The following is a 24,665-nucleotide window of genomic DNA, read 5'->3' on the forward strand; positions in this document are numbered from 1 at the left end:
GTCGTGCTGAAATCCCACCAGTTATGCCTCACAAGAAAATTTCTTTCTAAATCCATACTGGCTCCTCATGAACCAATTTTTATCATCACATATCCCTCTGATGTACTTTGCTATTAAACTCTCCAGTATTTTACAAACTATACTGGTCAGGCTGATTGGTCTGTAGTTCTCTGGTTTCCTTTTATCACCCTTTCCTTTATAAATTGGTATTATTATAGATTCCTTCCATTCTTTTGGTATTACACTATTATTTATGACATAGTCAAAGAGAAATTTTAAATAAGGCACTATGTACCACCCCATTGTCTTTAATACCTCCCCAGTAATTTGATCACTTCCTGCTGCTTTTCCTTGCTTGAAGCAGTTGGATTTCTCTGAAAATATCTTCATTTGTGAATGAGAAGCTTCTTATTTCCCTATGTGTGTCTCCCTCTCTATCTTCTGTTACTGTTTCCAACTCCTGACAATCTTCTACTGAAACTCTGAATTCCCTACTAAATAGATTTGCTTTCTCAGTATCTGTTGAATAGTGTTCATCCCCTTCTCCCACCATTGTAGGAATTTGGATTCTTTTTCCTTTTTGATTCCTAATATATGAATACATCTTTTTCCATTTCCCTTTGTGGTCATTACCCTCTTGAAGTATGCCATTCATATATTTCTCTTTTGCTTCCTTTTTCTCTCTATTCAGTTCCCTCATTAGCTGTTTTCTAGTTTCTCTATTCTCCCTACCCTCTTTGATTTTCCTGTTTACTATTCTACATTTTCTTTTTAATTTCCTTATTTCCCTTGTATAATCTTACTTTTATCCCAAGGAGAACTGTTGCCTTTATAATCCTCTCATTGTTTTACGGGATCTCTGTAATACCATCTAAAGAGTTAGATGGTATTACATTGTTGTTACCAATCCAGTAGAGGGTACAGTTTTTCTTCAACGCTTTCTTCCCTTTACCTTTCCATTTAGTTTCACTCAGTCCTAGGATTGATATTTTCTTTCTCTCCATGATGTCCACTAACTCTTCACATTTCCCAGTCAAACTCAGTACATTGATTGTTCTTATTTGAGTGTGTTGTCTTCTCTGGGGTTGTTGCACAATCGCAAGGCTTGGTCATCATTCTGTAAGCCATCGTACCTGACGTGGGTCTGCGGGTGCTGTTGTCTACTCCGAGTTCTTTGTTTGCATCCGAGGCTCGTATAAGTGCTGAAAGCGATTGCATTTACTTTCCAGCTGACTTGCTAGGGCTAACGTTAGAGAAGATTTTCTGTCTGGGTTATCTCCCTTAGCGTTTAGCAGTCCCCTGCCACATCTGCAAGGCAGCAGCTTCCAGCTGAATTTATGTGTCATTTCCTACACAATGGCTTCAACAAGTCCCCTAAGGCTGAACAACTCTGCTCATAACCATTGGTTCTCCCTTAGTTTGTCAGATTTGGTAACAGCTGCCCAACCCTCGGCCAGACATTCGCAGGTAGTACCGTCTACTGTCTCATACGGTAGCAGGATGTACCTGACGTGACCTCTATTAATAATAATAATAATAATAGTAATCGTATGGCCTCAGCTACCGTGTGCAGACATTTCGATTTGACGCCATCGGGCTGTCTTCTCGTCAATTTCGACGTTCTGTTTTACTGTAGGCCTACTAGATGGCAGACAGAGTAAACTGAAACTCTCTTGGGCATCTATGGCTGAGATTTAATGAATTTTGTTGGGTAAACATCAAATGTGTCACCAGAGATCTTTTACATGTCAACATCGTACGACATGGAGTGTTGAATGGACTACCTCTGCCGGGTTTGAACCCTCTATCTTGGGATCCGGAGGCCGACATTCCCACTGATCCACAGAGGCAGCTTTACATTTCTGATGGAATTTTAGTATACTGGTGAGGTATAACAAACCTATGACAGCCCTTATTTCCATAATGTTCGTTTCCACCAACATCACTATCTCGGGAGTAGTGTAATTGCATACTTCATAGACGTACATTTGTAAAATTGGTTATTTCTTCAATTACAGGATCAGGAAAAAATAGACTCCAGGAATCATAGATAGTAGAAGCATTCTTTGCTATGGACTTCACTCCTGGTGGATGGATCACAATGTTTCTGACTCTTCCCCTCCTGCGCTGCGATGACGGATAAATATTCCATACGTTAATATTGTCTTTCCCTGCATGCTGAGGACTGGGAATATTTGTAATTATGGAAGCACTAGGGCCGACAATTTCGGTAGAAGGAATGTCATCTCATCAAGTCTCACTGTTACTGTCGTGATCACTGTTATAAAGAACATCAGTATTCGAATCTTCATTAGCCTCTAATTCTGCAGGTAACTCCAAGTTCACTTCAATATCACTCTCTTCCAACCACTCCCTGATAACATAGTCTCTATTCATGGTTGAATTGTACTTTTCACATTAAAATGTGAATCAGTCAGGAAATAAATTATCCAATTTCAATGAAAAATTTAGTTACACCGCCGGCCGACATGTGAGCGCGGGGCTATCTCGCGCCATTGTAGTAACAATGGTGTCGCAGCTCCAACTGAAGGCCATGCTGCATATTACTGCCATGGCCATCACACTCCTAACATTATTTTAGGAAGCTAAAGGGATGCCCAAAGTGAGCACTTGATTTGTTCACGAAGGAGAAGGAAATAAAACTGGGAGTGAGCGCTGTGTTCACACATCTACCAACACCGAGTTAATAGGCTCAGCCACCTTGGGCAGGAATTTTGTGATAAATATCATAAGAGTTTTCAGAAAGGATGCTGTAATATACAACCTGTTACAATAAAGTTTGGGTGAATGAAGTCAGAATGGTCGATCCGGCAACACTGGCGACACACAATGCTGCACCTGTGTAGCAGCAGGTTTTGACCACGTGCTCTCAACGTTGTTCAGTTGAGCATCGTGTGTGCACCGTGTAAGACCTGTTTGACACTGTGCGTGTTTATTGTGCTGGTTCTGAACTGCGAACAGGAACATGAACGACCAAAAGATCAATGTACAGTTTTGTTTTAAGCTTGGCAAGACACCAAAAGAAACGCATGCGATGCTGGTACGTGTTTGTGAAGATCAAGCACTGTCCTTGAAGTGTGTGTACGAGTGGTTCGCCCGTTTTTGAGGAGGCTGGGAAAGTGTATCTGACAACCCCCGTAGCGGAAGACCGCTGACCGCTGTCAGTGGCGAAAACATTGAGAAGGTGAGGACATCAATCACGAACAATCAGCGATTAACTGTGCGCATGATAGCTGTTGAACTGCAGATTAAAATGTGTTCTCATCTTGTGCCGCATCCCTTGACTGACGATCAGAAGCACGCACGTTTAGAGGCTTCACAGGATTTTGTCGAAACGGTGGATGCAACACAAAATTTCTTGATCTATATTGTCACTGAGGATGAAACCTGGGTTTCGGGTACAACCCTGAAGCGAAACGGCAAAGCATGGAATGGCGTTCTCCGGGGTCCCCTCGTTGGAAAAAGGTCAGAGCCGAAAAGTCACGACTCAAACTCGCTTTGAAAGGAAAGAGATTTGACGATATTCCTGACATCCAACGAAACGTAGCGAGGCTTTTGAACACCATCCCAAAGGAAGCCTTCTTGCAAAGTTTTCAGGACATGTATCACCGATCTCAGCAGTGCATAGTTATGGGAGGGGAGTATTTCGTAGGACAGTAAGGCCACTGTCGTGCATTGTTCATCTATGTTGATAGTACAGGACTACTCACCGAACTTTATTGTCGCATATTGTAGACTAATTTGTTAATTAAGGTACAAGATAGGTTTAAAATTTTTTTTTTTTTTTTTTTTTTTGCTAGGGGCTTTACCTCGCACCGACACAGATAGGTCTTATGGCGACGATGGGATAGGAAAGACCTAGGAGTTGGAAGGAAGCGTCCATGGCCTTAATTAAGGTACAGCCCCAGCATTTGCCTGGTGTGAAAATGGGAAACCATCGAAAACCATCTTCAGGGCTGCCGATAGTGGAATTCGAACCTACTATCTCCCAGATGCAAGCTCACTGCCGCACACCTCTACGCGCATGGCCAGCTTGCCCGGTGGATTAAAAAAAAAAGTGTTTAAAGAATGATGTGCAAAGTTTCCTCTAACCTACTTTTACATTCCAGGTTATAAACTTCATAGTGGTTCCATATTGAATTGAATCCTCACTCTGTTAGTTGCCCTCCACCGGCAAGCTTGTTTCACATTGCGCGCAAGGTTCATTTGGTTCCTATTGAATTGGGAATATTCCTTTGTAACACAGCAACAGTTCAATATATCACAAGATATGTCCAACAGTTTTATCAACATTTAACCTCTGTTGTGGACTTATTGGACATCACGCAAAATAATTCCCTCTGTGCCAATGTTGAACTTCATTTCTTCTAGAACTCAATAGAAACATTGGACATTGTTTAAAATCCAGCATAATCTAAATTTTCAAATGTGCAACCTAGACTATTCGTCAAATAGAGCTTATTTTATTCAATTTTGAGATAATTGTTGATTAATGTAATTTTATGAGGCACATATCAAAAGATTTTGTCACTGATCAACATAGCATTGCTACATCTACAACAGTTCATTTATTCACCATTTATATGTATATCATTCCACCACATCCCCAGTCCATTATTTCATCCTCTATCTCACCGCACAACCCTGTTTTAGGACTATGGTATACAGTTATGTATCTTGGCTAGGCTGATGATGGTCCTAATAGGACCAAAACTAGTACCTTGTAAAGGTATATTGTAATGTTTTTATAAACATCGCATGATTGCTACTTTTACATACTTGGAAATAATTCAATTTTTCTAAAACTTATTAAGCACTAGCTGATGTACCCGTGCTTCGCTATGGGATTCTTAGAAATACTGACTTTGTGGTTTTCCTAACTAAAGTCAACATAGGTCAAAAATGTCAGTAGGAATGTAGCGATTAAAAGCAATGTTATCATATAAAATACTTGATCAAATGAAAAACTGCACATTTTATCACTTTTAACGAATAGTACTACGGTAAGTAAGTTTCTATTAGAATAAAACTTATTGTAGCCGCCTGTTCAATACAATTCACCGTTTTGTGGTGATTAAATTCTAAGTGATTTGTATACACTACATAGGTACATGTTTTGCCCTATTTTTGGGCATCTTCAGGCTATTGTCAATCTTAAGGTCAAGACCCAGGTCTTGTCTGAGTTGAACATTTGGAACCAATATATACAAATATGACCTTATATTAACAATCTTCCTGTTTTTTACAAATAAAAAAGGGGGCCTTACTTTAGGTGATATGTACAAAAATTATAAAAATGTGCAACTTCAGTTAAAAAAAAAAATGTAGGCTGAAGATGCCCAAAAACAGGGTGAAATATTTACATATGTAGTGTATACAAATCACTTAGAATTTAATCATCACAAACGGTGAATTGTATTGAATAGGTGGCTACAGTAATTTTTATTCTAATAGAATCCTACTTATTGTTATCTTCAATACGGAACAAACATGAGATTAGTTACTTGTAGTACTGCAGTGCCGATCAAACAGTCCAAAGTTCCAGAGCTGGAATGACCAGGCCGCAGACGGCCATGAACACTCCCCTGCCATTATTCTGTGAAATATGCACACAGCTCATTCCAATCAGTGCCTCAGAGTGGGGATTCAATAGCTCGAATGCTATGATGAACCAGTGTGTTACGTACCAGTAGTATCTGAAAATTTATGAACCAGAGGAATGGCATGCTTAAGAAGAAAGTTATCTAACTCCCCAGCTACTCCCCGCCAATATTCAGGCAGGCTTACCCTCGGTACAACCGGGCGAGTTGGCCATGGGGTTAGGGGCCCACAGCTGTGAGCTTGCATCCGGGAAATATTGGATTCGAACCCCACTGTCGGCCGTTCTGAAGATGGTATTCCATGGTTACCCATTTTCACACCAGGCAAATGCTGGGGCTGTAACTTAAGGCCAAGGCTGCTTCTTTTACACTCCTACCCCTTTCCTATCCCATCATCATCGCCATAAGACCTATCTGTGTCGGTGCAACGTAAAGCAAATTAAAAAAAACTCGGTACGCAACAGAAATCTTATCTGTCGGAGAGGAGTGGCAACAGAAGACACAAAGCACATTACAACAAACAGTGGTCAATGTAGTGTTATTGTTGATCAATTTTATAAGCTTTCAGTATTGTAATGTTAGGCCTCCCCCTAAACTACCATTTCACTCAGCGTAAATACAGTTATTTCTGGCCTAGATTGTAGCGACATATTCTCCGACTTTGCATACCGATTTTCATTAAATTCACTTTGGCCGTTTTCTCGTGATGCGTGTACATACATACATACATACATACATACATACAGACAGACAGACAGTAATTACGGAAAATTAAAAAGTGCATTTCCTTGTGGACACGACTGATACAGAAATACTATCCTTTTTAAATTCTGAGCAATGTACAGACATAACTCTTATTTTATTTATTTAGATTGCATTGGTTTATTGAACCAATTTGAAGAAGCTGTACCAGGAATTTATTGGACTAGACTGTAATATATTATAAGTTATTGTCTTTCCTCTTCATAAGGCTAGGCTGTAGAACAATTGAAAGTTTTAAGGTTCACAGTTATAAGATTACAAGATGTGTAAAATTATGAACTTGCGCCGTTTCTTTTTTAAAGCAAAACTTCAATTGTATAAACTCTGAAATACTGTAAATCTTTTTCCAGGTTGAACCATGCTATTGTTTTATGTACTTTGGTAATGTTTCAAAATAAATTGCAGTTCTCTTTGTCAAGGCGACTGATGTACTCCTACTTGTTCCGTGGTAATCAGTCTCCCCACTCAGCTTTTAAATGAATTACGAAGGTGGTCACTGTGCCTTGTCTTATATAGGATTTCCTCCTCCTGTCTGCCACAAACCTCAGGGGGGCATCTTAAATGAACATACCTCTTGCTTGACAGTCAGCTGGGAGTTTCCTGTGCTGTTATGTAACTTCAGGGTTTGTCTTGTATTTTCATGGTATGACCTGCATTGCATATTGGTAATTTGTGATAATAAGCATGCAGGAATTGCTAATTTTGTAGCAGTTTTCTAAATTCATATTTTTAGGATTTTTCTTAATTTCTATAGCCTCTCAGATTTTTCTTTCAAGATATTGGACAACAGATGCTACACTAAATGTGTAATTTCAGATCCTGTAGTACATTCATCTTCTTCCTGTTACGTTTTTGCTTTTCCAGGTCAACACGGAGCTGCTTCCAATCTTCTCTTTTTTCCCCACATTGTATCGCTCATCACTGTCTGCCACTGTAGTCCTCTCTGATTTACGTCATCCTCCACCTGATCTCTCTATCTTGTTCGTGGTCTTCCAATTGGTTTTCTTCCAGATTCTGTCCATTCCAGAGCTCTTCTTGGTAATCTTTCTTGTCCCATTCTTTTGACGTGGCCGTACCATTTCAGCCTATTTCTCTCCATAGTTTGTTTAGCAGGGTTGATCTGTAGCCTGTTTCGTATGGTTTCATTTCTTATGTTGTCCTTCCTTGTTTTACCCAAGATCCCTTGCAGATAGCTCATCTCTGTCACTTGTAATCTACTCAGATCTTCTTTTGTCCAAGTCCAACATTCTGATCCATAGGTCAGTATTGGCAAATAATGTGATTTATATATCATGATTTTTGTTTTGGTAGATACTTTCCAATTTCTAATTATGTCTGATACACAGTAATAAAATTTTGAGCAATTTCCTATCCTCTCCAAAATTTCTTCCTTGTTGTTTCCTTTCCCAGTTAGCTTACTTCATAGGTATTTAAAAGCATCTACTTCTTTAATAATTTTTCCATTAAACCTGACATCCTTCAATTTTTGTTTTCTCTACTGATTTTCATTACCTCGCTTTTCGTTAAACTTCTTTCCATGACTGCTTCTTCAATTGCCCTCTGCCAGGTATTTAGTTGTTCTCCCAATTTTTGTGTTCATTTTCTTTCCATATCATTACATCATCTGCATATGCTATGACTTTCATATCATTTGCTGTTGACCCTTGGCAAACTTTCCTGATAATGTTGTCCATCACTGTATTAAAGAGCACTGGTGAAGATACACTTCGTTATCAAACTCCTCTGTCTGTTCTAAACCATTCTGATTTTTTGCCATCTATTATAACACAGTTCAGACATTTGTTATACATGTTTCTAATTCTGAATTGCATTTCTCTTGACAATTCCATTCTATTCAGCCCTTGCTGTATCTCTTCTCTTCTAACCATGTCATAGGCCTTTTTTGTATCTATGAATGCAGCTGCGATGTCTTTCCCAAATTCCCATTTCTTTTCTACTATTTGTCTAGCTGTAAATATGGCATCAGTAGTTGATCTTCCAGGTCTAAATCCTTGTTGTTCTTCTCTTAATTGTGAATCTATCTTGTTCTTGATTTTTGTGAGATTATCTTTTTATAAATCTTCATGCAGTGACACAGTAATGCTATTCCTCTGTAGTTCTCACAATGTGCCTTATTACCTTTTTTAAAAATAGGTGTAATAATTGCCCTTGTCCAATCATCAAGAATCTCTCCATCAGTCAATACTATCTTCATTATTCTATACAGCCACTGCATTCCAATAGGTCCTGCAGCTTTAATCATTTCCACTGAACCGGGCGAGTTGGCCGTGCTGTTAGGGACGCGCAGCTGTGAGCTTGCATCTGGGAGATAGTGGGTTCGAATCCGACTTTTGGCAGCCCTGAAGATGGTTTTCTGTGGTTTCCCATTTTCATACCTGGCAAATGCTGGGGCTGTACCTTAATAAGGCCACGGCCGCTTCCTTCCCATTCCTAGGCCTTTCCTGTCCCATCGTCGCCATAAGACCTATCTGTGTCGGTGCGACATAAATCAAATAGCATTTCCACTGTGATGTCATCTATTCCAGGAGCTTTGCAATTTTTCATTTCTGACACAGCTTTTTCTACGTCCGACATTTGTAGATCTTCTCTTCTTTTACATTATTTTGTTGTACATATTATTTTAAAATACTACTTTAAACTTTAAAGGTAAAAATAATTTAATGAGAGAGAATTATTACAATAAATAGAATATGAGTTTCCTGTGTACTTGGGTCAGAATTTTAAAAAATTGGTATATGTGTGTCAGTCATGTCCAGAATAAGGAGAAAATGCCATTTTTAAATTTCCATCATATCTGTATGTATGTATGCACTCACATCACAAGAAAACTGTTGTACATAATTTGATGAAAATTAGTATTTAAGGCCAAGATAAAAGGCACTAACAATCGAGAGTATAAATAAATATTTACTTCGGCTGGATGAAATAGTTTAGAAAGTTTAAAAATTGTCAAATATCTCAGTTAATGGACATCCTATCGATGAATTTTACAAAACAAAAGTTGTAGAAAATATACTTTGTGATCTTTTATGTTTCGTGTGTTCTTACCATATGAGAAATGATAATTATTATTAGAAAGGGCACCCGAATGGGCATTAGGGTTTACAATATTCACTTATCGACATGGTTCTCTTGTTGCAAGTCTTGATGTGATACCTGTCACACTGTTTGCCACATAAAAAGCAAATACAGTTAACATCTGGATTATGAAAAGACTTCACTGTGCATATCTTGTGGTGAAAACCATGAATGGAAAGACGTGTTATGATATGTCTTTGATCTTGATTTTCTTTGGTCCAGTTTCTCACCAACATGGCATCTGAGGTATAGAAGTCGGGGTCGATTTCCTTTTTCTTTTCTTCCCTTCTGCGTAGGAGTTCATTGTAAGCTCCAGTAGATGGCAGATGGAGCCTCATTCTGAGGTCCTGAATGTAAAAAGTTTCTTTGGCCAGTTCATATACTAGACGTGATGGGGCCGATTTTCCAACTCGTAGAGTACATTTAAGAAAGCGTGCTTTTACTTTCTCTATCCTTTCGAGATCTCTGAGTTTGAGATGGTCCCAAATTAGTTCCAATCCGTAAGACAAGACAGGTGATATTACTGTGTGGAATAACATTATTGCAGTGGATAAAGATAGTGCTGCGAGATCTTTTATCTTGTAGATGGCCCTTGTCGCTGCCGCGGTTCTTTCTTCTATGTGGTAATTAAAAGACAGAGCTGTGGTTTGAAGAGTTATTCCTAAGTACTTGAATTTGCTGACTACTGTTAGGTCGTTGTTACAGAGGGTAAGAGTGTCTTTTGTAGCAAGTCTCCCTCCTTTTCTGAAGGTCATTTGCACCGTCTTCTGAAGATTGATCGAGAGGTGGTTTTCGTTAACCCACTTTTCTAACTCTAGTAAGGAGGCTTGTAAGCTGTCTTTGTTTGATGATCCTAGTGCCATGTCATCTGCGTAGAGGATGACTGTCGTGTCGGGTGAAGAATTTACAATATTCGTGATGTCTGCAGTGATGATGTTGAACAGTAAAGGACTCATCGGGTCACCCTGCAGTACTCCATTCGTTTGTCTGATCGAGTCCGAGGTGTCGACTCCATCATCAATCTCTATGTAGTTTACTGTCAAGATATTATTTAGCAACTTAAAAAAGGGATGAGCTTCGCTGATCATGTTTTTGATCTTGGTTAGGAGAATTTCTCGATTTACGGAGTCAAAAGCCTTCGTGAAATCCACGAAAACTGCATAGTATTTTCCTTTGGGTAGTCTTAATGCTTCTTCTATTTCCTGTAGCAGGTATTTTACAGCATGAATTGTGATTCTTCCGGGCATAAATCCGAATTGGCATTCCGGGATTGTTACAGAATCTTGCAATTTCTTTGTAAGGATCTTCATAAATATTTTGAGGATGTTGTTCTCCAATGCAATGCCTCTATAAGAATTTGGGTCATTTGTTTGTCCTTTACCCTTGTATAGGATTTTCATTGATGATCTTCTCCATTCCTCAGGAATAATTCCAGATCTTAGACAGGCATTGAATAAGATCGTCCAGAAAGGCAATAACATTTCTTGAGTTTCTTTGAGATGTTCTGTATGGATACCATCTGGGCCGGGAATGATAATGGTGATATAAATAAATACATTTTTCTTGTGCACGATGTGCAAAATTTGCATATTACATCAAGTAAATTACATTTCACTCAAGGAGAAATTTATTCAGAGCAAAATTGAGTCAGAGAGACTATTCTCTTCTTGCACTTCATTACGTGATATGAACACATACACACTCCTGGCTGGCCTGGTGGTAGGATTTCTTGGCACAGATACGGTGGTGAAAGCCGTGTATTGCAAAGCGTGTCACCAAATGTCTCAACTCATATTCCTCGTATGCCGGAGTTTGCTGTAGAGACATTCGCAGTCTTAAATCCACTATCAAGAAGGTTTCCCAGGCTAAAATATACGCACCGGGATAAGGTGAATTTATATACCCCTAGAACCCTCTTAAGGTATCTCGGTTTCATGTTTTCCAGTTCTCGTAGCTGTTTACATAATAGGTACTTCCATATTACTTCTAATCCGTATATGAGCGCTGGTAGCACTTTGACTTGGAAAAGTTTCATGGCTGTCTCCAGTGACATTCTTTGCAGATGTTTGATGTCACTTGTGCTTCTAAGTGCAGCAGATTGGGCGAGTTGGCCGTGCGGTTGGGGTCGCGCAGCTGTGAGCTTGTATCCGGGAGATAGTGGGTTCGAACCCCACTGTCAGCAGCCCTGAAGATGGTTTTCCGTGGTTTCCCATTTTCACACCAGGCAAATGCTGGTCCCATACCTTAATTAAGGCTATTGCTGCTTCCTTCCCACTCCTAGGCCTTTCCTGTCCCATCGTCGCCCTCAGACCTATCTGTGTCGGTGCAACATAAAGCAAATAGCAAAAAAAAAAGTGCAGCAGCTAGTCTCTTCTTTATGTGTACTGAGAAGGTCGTCATGGAGGCTTGTCATGTGATCGCTAGTTATGTGAACTGGTTTTCTGGTGTTAATGTATGTCCCCCACATACAGTGTAGTCCCCTTCCGATAAGCGTCCTCCTTTCCTGAATACCATTAATTCTGTCTTCCTTAGATTCATCCTTAGCTCATTGTCATCCTCCCATTGTGTGATAAGCTCCATTCCGTTTTGCAAGTCTTTTATGTTATCAGCGGCTAGTGCCATGTAAACTACAAATATGTATATGTTTACATTTTGTGCTCCCTCTTTGATTTTTGTAGGGAGATCCTGGGTCAGCGCATTGAACAATAAAGGGCTCAATGGGTCCCCTTGTAGCACTCCGATGGTTTGATCTAACCAGTCTGATTGGGGTACCATGTCACTGATTTGCACTTGGTTTGCCACCAGTATGTTAGCTATGAAATTCGTCATATCCAAGCATCCCACAAGACTTTCCTGTTTCTAGATTAATTTTCATCTATTGACAGTGTCAAAGGCTTTGGTGTTTCAATGAAGGTTACATACTTCTTCCCATGGGCTTGTGTTCTTTCTTGTATGTCCTTTAGCAGACAGCTTGCCGCTATCAAGGTGGATCTCGCTTTCTGGAATCCAAATTGTTCATCACGTAACAGTGGTTCCATCAGGTTACTTATTTTCTGTGCTAATAATTTGGTGAGTATTTTAAATGCCACCGATTCCAGGGCTATACCTCTGTAAGATTCTGGTTTGCTCGTGTCCCTTTATCTTTTATATAGCAGCATTATTACTGCCTTCCGCCATGCATTGGGTATGTTATCGGATTCCACGCACTTGTTCATTAGCATTGTCCACACTCGTTCTAGATAGGGTAGTGTACTTTTTAGTTCTGCGCAAAATCTGTCTATTCCCGGTATCTTGTTCACCTTGCTTGTTGAGATGGCCTTTCTCATTTTCTCGCTTGTGAAGATTGTAGTTCTTTCTGTCACTTTCCTCTCCTTTAACTTTGGTCTGGTTTCCTTAAGGGCTAACACACCTCTCATATGTTTCTCTCAGGTCTCCATGGGTATGTCTGCAGGGAATCGTGGCTGCCGTGGTCTAAGTTCTTCTCAGCATCCTTTACAAGCTTTTCATCTTCCTTTGCCCTAAATTCCCGCTTTTTCAGCTTGAGTAACGCCTTGGATTGTCCGGTCCGGCGGTGTAGGGGGCAACGTGTCTGCCTGTCACCCGGTGATCCCGGGTTCGATTCCCGGCCGGGTCAGGAGTTTTTAACTGTAAATGATTAATATCCCTGGCCTGTGGACTGGGTGTTTGTGTCGTCCTGAAGTTCTTTCCCTCACATTCAACACTACACTTCCGCAATTACACTTACACGCAGGTTCCTCTCAATGGGGAAAGTAGTGGCAAAAGATCTGTATAGGTCGATGCCATGAACAACTATCATGTAAAAAAAAGTAAAAAATAAACACCTTGTATTTCTTCCTCTCTGTCTGGTAGCATTCCAGGTCTCTTTTGTCTTCTGTTCTTCTAGCTGTGTGCAATTTTTCTAGTGTAATTTGCCTTTCAAGGTAAGACTCCTTGTCAAACGATTTTTGCGCTTTCCTGGTGTCCTCCCTTGCTGCATTTCCTTCTTCAAGTAATTTAGTTATGTCTGCCATGGCCTCGTCCAGATTTCCCTTTCTGATATTTTGTAGTAGGCTTGGTATGTTACCATTGTTCTCCTGGAGCATATGTGGGTCCAGCCTTCTGTGTATCCTTTGTGTTTTTATTTGTTTATTCATGTCGTGTTTGTCCTGAGTCATTCTTACTGGTATATGTTTCCTAGTTAATGCTGCCTCATTTCTTATTAGGACGTTATGTTGCACTACATCGAAGCCTCTAATGAGTGTGAGGTCTATGGCGCTTCCTTCGTTGTGGCATATGTATGAAAGTTCCTTTTTGTCATTCACTAATGTGAGCCCTTCCCCTAGCAGATAGTCCAGTACTATTTCTGCTTTGTTATTTGCTTTATTTATTGAGCAGTTCAGGTCGCCCACAATTATCGCTCTTTGATTCACTTGTATAGTGTCTAATGTTCTCTGTATACCGTCTGCTATGTCTATTGCACTGTACTCTGGTGTGTACTATACGCTTACTAATGCTCCTATTCTTGTTTTAATCACCAGTTGATTCTCCTCCTTGAGAATTGTTTCAAAGGGGGACAATTTCAAGTTGATTAGGCATGTTATTCCACCTGACGACCTTCCTTTATCGTCTTTCCTTGCAAATGCTTGAATGTTATAGAATCCTTTCAATTCACACTTTGATTCTGCAGTAATGAATGTCTGTAATGAACTCGCTGAAAATGTTTCTCGGCATCTGTCTTAATACGCTTTCTAGTCCTTCTATGTTCCAGTTGGGAACTTTAACTTAATCCGGTTCCATCTTATTATCTTTTCCTGTACCTCCAGGGATCTCGAAAGGACATATGACATCCTTTAGCCAAAATAACCCCTCATATACGTTGTCATGTTCTTTCATTGGGATGCCTATTTTGAACGCTCTCCTGGTATTGGTGTCACTAACCATTTGACAGTTTATTATTTCCCTTATGTGTTCTTCTGTGGTTTCCAGGGTCAGATTTCCCAGATATAGCCATGCGTCTCCCTGTACTGCCTTCAGCTTGCTTGCTGGACCCATAATGGTGATATTTGTGATTATTACATTTTTCATGAACCTCATGTGTTAGTTATCTATTACATGTATTTTTAAACTAAATGATCGAAGATACCATTACCGATCTATTATATATCTGATATATTTTTACTGTAAGAGCTGTAATAATGGAGATACAAAAAAATTAAGATTTTTATTTTCATGTCCATCAATGTTGTGCTTTGCTGACATGGAAATATTGTGGGGTCATCATGGGAAACAAATTAACTGGCAGTAGTTATTGTTGTTGTGACTGTTTTTATAAGCTGCAAAACTGCGTAGTCATTAGTCCGTATCGATCTGGAAGATAATAAAGAAGATCATTGAAATGAGAAGAGAAATAAATATAAACATTCACCTAAAAAATGAGGAGGGAAGGGGGATGAATCATAATGTGATGTAGGGTTTAGACCTAGGTCTCAAATGCTCTAGTATCACCAAACTAAGAGAAATCAAAATGTGATGATCTACAATGTGCTTAACTCCTAAAGGTTATCAACCTTAGCATTACATTGACTGATTGTTGTTTGTTGTGATGGTGGTGGTGGTGATTATTGTTTTAAGAGGAAGTACAACTAGGCAACCATCCTGTATGTTTGTTGTGATGTGTTCTGTCTGTTCCTGTTGCCACTCTTTTCCACCTGATGGCATTACTCCTGCAGTAACAAAAACTAACTCATCGACACAACAGCTATTAATGTATATTTTGTATTTTTTTTTGTTTTTGTTGGTAAACTATGGCAAGAATAATACATTAGTATCATAATTAATGATTTTCATTCTGTGCTGATATAGAGGAAGTAAGTTTGTTTCTTTAAATATTCATTAACTTCTTTCCTCCCCCTCTTTCTGATCATTAATTTTTTGCATATTCAATTTTCTATTTTCTATTTTTTCTTTGCATTTTAGACTCCAGAGAGAGTTCTTGTACTGATTTTAATTGGGTTTCATTAGATTAAGTTTTTTCCCCACTTTTTGGATATATGGGACTGCTTAAATGTCTGTTGTATATATGGGTTGTTGAAGGTTTTTTCTTATTAGTGCTAACTTATTCTTTAAAAATTTTCTCACGTCTGTTACTGAAGATGGTACCGTGGGTACTGAAACTGGTCTAACAATCATCATCATCATTTCCCAACTCCAGTTTCCCGGGAGTGGTGTACAAGCGCTCGCCATCTCCTTCTGTCTTCATACATCTTCTGTTCCAGTACATTCTCCCATTTGTGTCCTCTCTCCTCCACATCTGATCTTACAGTCTCTATCCAACGTTTTCTTGGTGGTCTTCTTCCTACAAGATTAAGGTCAAAATATTTTCTGGCAGGTCTTTCCTTGTTCATTCTCATTATGTGCCCATACCACTGAAGTCTGCGTTTCTTTATGACACAGGTAATAGGAACCTCAATACCAGCTACTTTCCTATTCACTTCATTTCTGATCTTGTCCTTTCTGGTAGTTGGTTCATGGTTCTAATGGATCTCATTTCAGTTGCTTGGATTCTACTGAAGTCTTTGTGTAGTCTCTAAACCGTACATGAGGATTGGTACGAAGTAAGTGTAGTACATGATTGTTTTCACTTTTTGTGGTATTTTGCAGTCCCAGAGAAGATTTCTGACTTGACTGTAAATGTTTGATGCTTTCTGTGTCCTGCTGAGTATTTCCTGCCTAACAGTGTTGTCTTTCTAGCTTGTGCTTCCGGGGTACTTGAAGTGGGAAGCTGATTTGATTTTTGCTCCTTCCAGAAATATATTTGAGATTTTTCCTTCCCTGTTGATGGTCACTTCCACTGTCTGTTTTGCTCATCTTCAGTTCAAAATTTTTGAATGTTTTGTTCCATTCATTTTCTTCTGAACTTCAGCTTCTGTCTCTCCCCATAAAAGCACATCATCAGCAGATACCAGGGCGTTTGGTTCACTGTCCATTTTCTTGATAGATTTGATGACCTTGTCCATTACTATTATGAACAGGAGTGGTGACAGAGCACTTCCTTGTTGGACACCTCTTTTTGTTTCAAACCATTTTGATCGTCCGTTGCCTATCTGGACACAGCTGTAGCTCTTCTGGTATAGTATCTTGACTTCGTCAGTTAAATACTTTGGCATCTTTAGGTCTTCCAGACATTCCCATATCTTGTTTTGATGAGCACTATCATATGCTTTTTCAATGTCCACAAATGCAATCACAAGATTTCTTCCGTATTCCCAGTACTTTTCTGTCAGCATTTTTACTGCAAAGATAAGATCCACAGTACTTCGACCTTTCCCGAACCTGTGTTGTTCTTTCTCAAGCAAAGGTTCCACTATCTTCCGAAGTCTCATTTCTATGATCTTTTCCAGCAGCTTCAGTGAGTGTGACAACAGCGTGATGCCTGTGTAATTTCCACATATCCGTCGGTTTCCCTTTTTGAACAGTGGGATGATGTCTCCTTTACTCCAATCTTCTGGAATTTTGTTTCTTTCCCATATCAATGACAACACTCTATATAGCCAATTCAAGCTTGGTATTCCAGCTGCCTTTATCATGTCTGAGCTGAGATCATCAAAGCCTGTAATAATAATGCTATTTGCTTTACGTCCCGCTAACAAACTGTTTTACGGTTTTTGGAGACACCGAGGTGCCAGAATTTAGTCCCGCGGGAGTTCTTTTACGTGCCAGTAAATCTACCGACACAAGGCTGATGTATTTGAGCACCTTCAAGTACCACCGGACTGAGCCAGATTCGAACCTGCCAAGTTGGGGTCAGAAGGCCAGCGCCTCAACCGTCTGAGCCACTCAGCCCGGCCATCAAAGCCTGGGGACTTTCCATTTCGCATGCTCTTTAGTGCTGTTTCTACCTCAAGCCATGTTTATGGGTATTTGTTAATTTTGGTTTCATCTACACTGCAGTCATTGGTGGTGGTGTTGCCCCCATCTCCATTTAACACCATGTACTTCTTCATTTCATCCCTGATCCCTTTCTCTGTTTGTATTAAGCTACCATCATCTGTTTCCAGTGCAAGGATGTTTATATATTCATTTCTTTTACTGTTTACTATTCTGTATAGTAGTTTCCTACTTCCTTGACAGTCTTCCTCTATCCTTGTAGTAAAGTCATCCCAGCACTTTTCCTTTTCTTCCTGGATCAGTCTTTTTACAGCCAGTTTCTTTTTCTGGTATTCCTGTGCTAACAATATGAAATAAATATTTCTACCTGTATATTGAAGTGTTGATTAGATGAAGGATCTTCCCCAGTTATCTTTTATGTAATTCATTAGTGTTTTTACTACTACTACTACTACTACTACTACTACTACTACTACTACATCAAGATTGCAACAGTAAATGTCCTGACACTGATGGGAAAGACAGAAGAACTGGTTGACTTCATGAAAGAAAAAGATATAACCATACTTGGACTGTGTGAGACCAAGAAGAGGGGTACGGGAGAGATTCTTCTGAAAGAAGGATACAGGCGATAGGATGATGGTGATGAGACTCCAGTTTGAAAATGACATGAAAGATCTATTTCAGTTGTATGTCCCACAAACGGGTTGCATAGATGAACATCTAGAGGACTTTTTAGAGGAGGTGGAGAGACAGATAAGAAGATAAGGAAATGCTATTGATGGGAGATCTAAATGCACAAGTTAGAATGGAAAGACAAGGAAAGGAAGATGCTGTAGGGCCCTTTGGATATGGAAATGTAAATCCAGAAGGCGAGTTATTGGTGGATTTTTGCATGAGGAACCAAATGATTGTTGGAAACACCTGTTTAGGAAGAAGAACAGTCAGAAGATTACAAGGTATTGTTGGGCAGACAGACAAAGACCATGATTGATTGTATAATAATAGAGAAAGAACACTGGAAGAACCTTTTAGATCTTGCAGCCATGCCTGAGGAAGCCTTTGGTGGAGATCATAGAGTTGTGATAGGAAAATTGTAAATGAGAGAGATTGAAAAACCCTCATTAGGAAGAGAGAAAAGAATTAAAGTATTGAAGTTGAAGGAGAAAAGCATACAAGAAGAATTTCAAAGGGAAGTAATACCCTTGGTACCCAGGACGGAGATGGGGAATATTGAAGATGAATGGAAAAGATTTAAGGAAGCACTGGTTGGATGTGCGGTAAAGGTATGTGGTAGAACATCAGGAAATGTGAAAAACAAAGAGACACACTGATGGAATGATAGGGTAAAGTGAAGGAAAAGAAAATGGCATGGAAAGCATGGAAAACATCTAAGACTGAAGAAAGTAGAAGAAAATATGTGGAGGCAAAGAATGTGACCAAGAAAGTAGTGAGGAAGAAAAGAGGAAAAGCTGGGCCTTATTCACACAGAAATTGAGAGATGATATGCAGGCCAGCAAGAAATTACTGTATGGTATTTTAAGAAACAAAAAGAGTGATCAAGTAAAGAGATTTGTGAAGGATGAAGGCGGCATAATATTAACAAAGCCAGAAGAAAAAAGAAATAGATGGAGAGAGTATTTTCAGAAGTTGCTGAACATGAGAACTAATGACATTCAGTGGATGACCAGGAAAGGCAATTAGTTGATGAAGAAATGGATAAAGAAATTACAATGAATGAAATTGAAATGGCAGTAAGAAAAATGAAGAATGGAAAAACTGCTGGAATAAATGAAATTTCAGTGGAGATGATAAAAGCAGCTGGAGCTTGTAGTCCTGCAGTGAACATATAGAGTTCTCAGGATTGTCTGGGAGATTAAGGAGGTCCCTGAGGATTGGCAAAAAGGAATAATCATCCCAATTTTGAAGAAAGGCGATAAGAAAGTATTGAAGAACTACAGGGGAATTACTCTGATATCCCATGTTGCTAAGATAATGGAGAGGATACTGGAAAGTAGGATATGGTTGAGGGTTGAAAATCAGATACAGGAAAATCAGTTTGGTTTCAGAAGTGGAAGGTTAACAATAGAGCCCATTTTCATTACGAGACAATTAATGGAAAAGCAGTGGGAGTATGGGAATGATATGGTGATGACATTCATTGACATTGAAAAGGCATATGACAATGTCCCCAGGACTTAAGTTTAAGCTACAGCTGGATAAAGGGAAATCATGATGATGATGATGATGATGATGATGATTGGTGTCACAAATAATGAAAAAAAAAGTTGTGTAGGAAGCAAAATGTGCATCTCCTTCTTCGTCTCTTTACTTCTCTGTTATAATATAGCAGGTCTTTGCCTTCCTTACCACCTTTAAAAGTCCATACCTGTTTTCACATTTCTCAACCAGGAATTGGACAGGGATTATTAAAAATGATCATGGTAGTGTACAAGGAATGTTGTAGTTGTGTGCAAACACAAGTTGGCAGGACAAATTAGTTCAAAATCACTAGTAGGCTGAGACAGGGAAGTGTTCTGTTGCCAATCCGCTTTACAATAGTAATGAATGACATCATGAGAACAGCAAAAGCAACATATGGAGGAATAGAAATGAATATCATGTTATTTGCAGATGATATTGTGATTTGGGGAGAGAAGGACATGAAGGTTCAAGAACAGTTGGATGTGGTGAATGGGATGATCGGAGAATGTGGATTGAAAATAAGTGTAGAAAAGAGTAAAACTCTTGTTATGACAAGAGAAGAGAAAGAAGGGAAAGGTCAGATTAGACTTGCAGACAAACCCCTGGAAGTAGTGGAGACGTTCAAATACCTGGGGAGTGAATTAATGGAGAATGCTCGACTGGATACTGAGATTAGTAAGAGGATTCAAGCTGGAAGCTGTTTCTATCATAGTGTAAGAAAGATGTTAAGGGACAAAGATGTCCCAATGGAAGCAAAGGAAACTATGTACCCATAACAACTTACAGAGCAAAAACTTGGACAATGACAAAGAAGGATGAGAGTCGAATACAGGCAGCCGAAATGAAGTTCTTGAGGAGTATGATATAGAAGAGTAGAAGAGACAAAATAAGGAATGAGAAAATCCAGGAAGAAATCGGAGTGGAAAAAATGAATGATAGTATAGAGAAGACCGACTAAGATGGTTTGGGCACGTAAAGCGAATGAGTGATGAAAGAATGCCAAAAAAGGTGATGGAAATGCAAGGAAGGAGAGGCCATAGACGACCACGATTGAGACGTAAGGACACAATCCAACGCAGTATTTTAGAAAGAAACCTGGACTTGGACGCAGTGTTGGAGGAGGAGCGGTGGATAGACCGAAGAAAGTGGAGAGGAACCATATTTTCCCCTACCCGGCTACAGTTGGATAAAGGGAAATGATGATGATTGGTGTCACAAATAATGAAAACAAGGTTGTGTAAGAAGCAAAATATGCATCTCCTTCTTAGTCATTTTACTTCTCTGTTCCTTACCACATTTAAAAGTAGCATACCTGTTTTCACATTTCTCACCAATTGCTTTAAAGCCTAGCATATTCACTTTCTTCATGATATCACCAATTCACAATCACTTAACAAGTTTATGCAGCATAGAAGTGATTTGTTTTATAATCTGAGGCTGTTCTTGTACAATGAAACATGTCATTCCACTTATAATTGTTCATTTTTTACAAGTATTATAGTGTTGTAAGTGTTATATTCTATGTCCGACAGACTGGAAAGCTTATAATTTATATTAACTTAGTCGACACTGAAAACGAATGGCTTCATTCTTAAAATATTTCTTCCCTTACACACAACTGAACAGCACTGCAGACACGCTTTTGGGCAACACCATCTCACAGGCACTTGCTTGCCCACTAACGAATAGCAATAAGCTCTGAATACAAGGCTAGCTGAGTGCAAGGAAATGGAGAAGTGACCTGCTGAAGGAAATGGAGTGTTGGCAGATGAGTGGTGTGTGCCTAAGGTCACGGTGTAGTTGCAAGGGAGCGTGAATAAAATGAGACCCTGTACATGTTGGATAGGGAAAAAGAATACTGGAGTGAAGAAACTTTTCTTTCTATGTCAAGTTGAGTTTGGATGTTGTAGTTGTATGTAATGTATTTTGGAATTGTTACAACATTTTATTTTTATTTTTCAGGTCCTCAAAGTTAACTTGAGAAGTATTCCAAGTCTTCACCATGATGAATAGAACATTTCATTTGGAGTGGAACAACCATATGCCGAACATGCAAGCTTTGTTGGAAACCTTCTACAGCCACCAGAACCTGGTCGATGTAACACTATCCTGTCATGATGGAATGTTAAAAGCTCATAGAGTTATTCTCTCGGCGTGCAGTCCCTACTTTGAGTGTATATTCAGAGAGAATCCATGTAAACACCCAGTTCTCATACTGAAAGGCATCTCTGTTAGAGAGATGCAGGCTTTGCTAATGTTCATGTACAAGGGATCAGTGGACATTCCAGAGGATGATCTGTCTTCTCTTGTTAGTACAGCTAGTGAGTTCAAAGTGAAAGGATTTGCTTTTGGAGGGTCTAATACAGCGAACCTCCAAAGTAGGCTAAGTGAGGCATTAGAGGCTGGAAAACGCCAGAAAGCAAGGGAATCTCTGGAGAATACAAATCATTCTAATCAGGAACCTGAAAATCGAGAGAAAACAGATGTTCCTGTCTTGGAGAATATTAATGAAAATAATGATGCTCGGGTAAAAGCTGAGACTTTTGATGATAAATCAGAAGCTATAAATATTGATGAACATTATGAGGGTGAACTTCAAGATGAAACAGAAGAGGCCTCTCCTCGAATTGTTTCATCAGAATCTCTACATGACAAGGAGGCTGAACCTTTCAGCAATGACGAAAACACAAAGCCAGATCTTAAGCAGTCAGAAGATTCAGTAAGTATAGTGTCTATTATGTTAATGAGCAGATGTTTTGCTTTCTGTGTTTAGGCCAAAGCCCCGTACATATTAAAGATTGTTCTATCAGATTGGTTTTATAAAGGTCCAGCTCTGTTGTTAACTGTTTAGTATGGTGGCCTTTGGTCCAAGAGTCCTGGGTTTGATTCCTGGTCAGGTTGGGGATTTTAACCTTCAATGGTTATTTCCTCTAAATCGATGTTTCATCCCAGGTAGGGCCCCATCCTCGCATACATTTAGATTGCCCATGGACGTCAACTTGAAAAACCTGTACCAGGGCCTCTCGAGAGGCCACATGTCACTATTGTTGCTTATACAAGTATGACCATCAAATATCTCCTTGGAAACATTCACTGCCATAATTCTATCAATGAAATAATAGTTTTGAATTTTTAAAATATAGAATGGTTCATGTTTGTGGATTACTGTAGTCATGTCCTAGTTTGTGAACCATGGGCAACGGCTGAGTGGCCTAGTAAGTGGTCCTGAGAGTCGGGATACCAGTTGCTATGGAATGGGAGTGGGCATCTCGGACATATTCTGAGTCGCGGCCCTCCTTGTGCTCAGGCGGCTAGGACTGTACAATTCACCGGTGGTCCATAACCCGTTAGAGGAGAGATCCTCACTCGGACTATGTGCAAGTAGGGTAGCATCCTGCTTCATGAATTTACCGAGCTCAGAACACTTTAAGCAAGCCTCGGACCTATGGGAGTATTGGAGTCCCACTCCCATTTGACAGGCGAGGGACTCCTTGGAAACAACTTGGCGAACGAAATGGAATTCGATGGGGAGCTATCAATATTAATGGGGCTTATGGAGGAAAGAAAGTAGAACTGGCTGAGTCAGCAAAGAGGATGCATTTGGATGTGCTAGGATAAGTGATATTCGGGTAAGGGGAGATAAGGAGGAAGAGATAGGAGATTATAAAGTGTACTTGACGGGTTTTAGAAAGGGAAGGGCAGAGTCTGGGGTAGGGCTCTTTATCAGGAATACCATTGCACGCAACATAGTTTCGGTTAGGCACATAAATGAGCGAATGATGTGGGTAGATTTGTCAGTTGCAGGAATTAGGACAAGAATTGTGTCCGTGTATTCACCATGTGAGGGTGCAGATGAGGATGAAGTTGACAAGTTTTATGAAGCATTGAGTGACATCGTGGTCAGGGTCAACAGCAAGGATAGAATAGTGCTAATGGGCGATTTCAATGCGAGAGTTGGGAATAGAACTGAAGGATACGAAAGGGTGATTGGTAAATGTGGGGAAGATATGGAAGCTAATGGGAATGGGAAGCGTTTGCTGGACTTCTGTGCTAGTATGGGTTTAGCTGTTACGAATGCATTCTTCAAGCATAAGGCTATTCACCGCTACACATGGGAGGCTAGGGGTACCAGATCCATAATAGACTATATCTTAACAGACTTTGAATTCAGGAAATCTGTTAGGAATGTACGAGTTTTCCGGGGATTTTTCGATGATACAGACCACTATCTGATCTGTAGTGAACTAAGTATCTCTAGGCCTAGGGTAGAGAAAGTGAAATCTGTCTGCAAACGAATAAGGGTAGAAAATCTCCAGGACGAGGAAATTAGACAGAAGTACATGGATATGATTAGTGAGAAGTTTTGAACAGTAGACAGTAAGCAGGTTCAGGATATAGAAAGTGAATGGGTGCCATACAAGGATGCTATAGTAGAAACAGCAAGGGAATGCGTAGGTACAACTGTGTTTAAAGATGGGAAAAGGCGAACATCTTGGTGGAATGATGAAGTGAAAGCAGCTTGTAAACGTAAAAAGAAGGCTTATCAGAAATGGCTCCAAACAAGGGCCGAGGCAGACGGGGATTTGTATGTAGATGAAAGAAACAGAGCGAAGCAAATCGTTGTTGAATCCAAAAAGAAGGCATGGGAAGATTTTGGTAACAACCTGGAAAGGCTAGATCAAGCAGCAGGAAACCTTTCTGGACAGTAATAAAGAATCTTAGGAAGGGAGGGAAAAAGGAAATGAACAGTGTTTTTAGTAATTCAGGTGAACTCATAATAGATCCCAGGGAATCACTGGAGAGGTGGAGGGAATATTTTTGAACATCTTCTCAATGTAAAAGGAAATCATCATGGTGGTGTTGCAAACAGCCAAGCTCATGAGGAGGAGGAAAATAATGTTGGTGAAATTATGCTTGAGGAAGTGGAAAGGATAGTAAATAAACTCCATTGTCATAAGGCAGCAGGAATAGATGAAATTAGACCTGAAATGGTGAAGTATAGTGGGAAGGCAGGGATGAAATGGCTTCATAGAGTAGTAAAATTAGCGTGGAGTGTTGGTAAGGTACCTTCAGATTGGACAAAAGCGGTAA

General features: G+C 39.7%; 1 protein-coding gene across 3 annotated transcripts in view; it reads left to right on the top strand.

Moving 5' to 3' along the window:
* LOC136882011 (protein tramtrack, beta isoform) overlaps nt 1–24,665 on the top strand; it is a 201,056-nt gene that overhangs the window by 15,279 nt on the left and 161,112 nt on the right. For all 3 annotated transcript variants that reach the window (XM_067154514.2, XM_067154504.2, XM_067154521.2), the window contains exon 2: nt 21,537–22,293. In XM_067154514.2, coding sequence (XP_067010615.2) covers nt 21,577–22,293 — 717 coding nt within the window. In that variant the 5' untranslated portion in view covers nt 21,537–21,576. The remainder of the gene's footprint in view (nt 1–21,536; nt 22,294–24,665) is intronic.

This window comes from Anabrus simplex, chromosome 1, assembly GCF_040414725.1.
Source record: "Anabrus simplex isolate iqAnaSimp1 chromosome 1, ASM4041472v1, whole genome shotgun sequence".
Classification (NCBI taxonomy): Eukaryota; Metazoa; Arthropoda; class Insecta; order Orthoptera; family Tettigoniidae; genus Anabrus; species Anabrus simplex.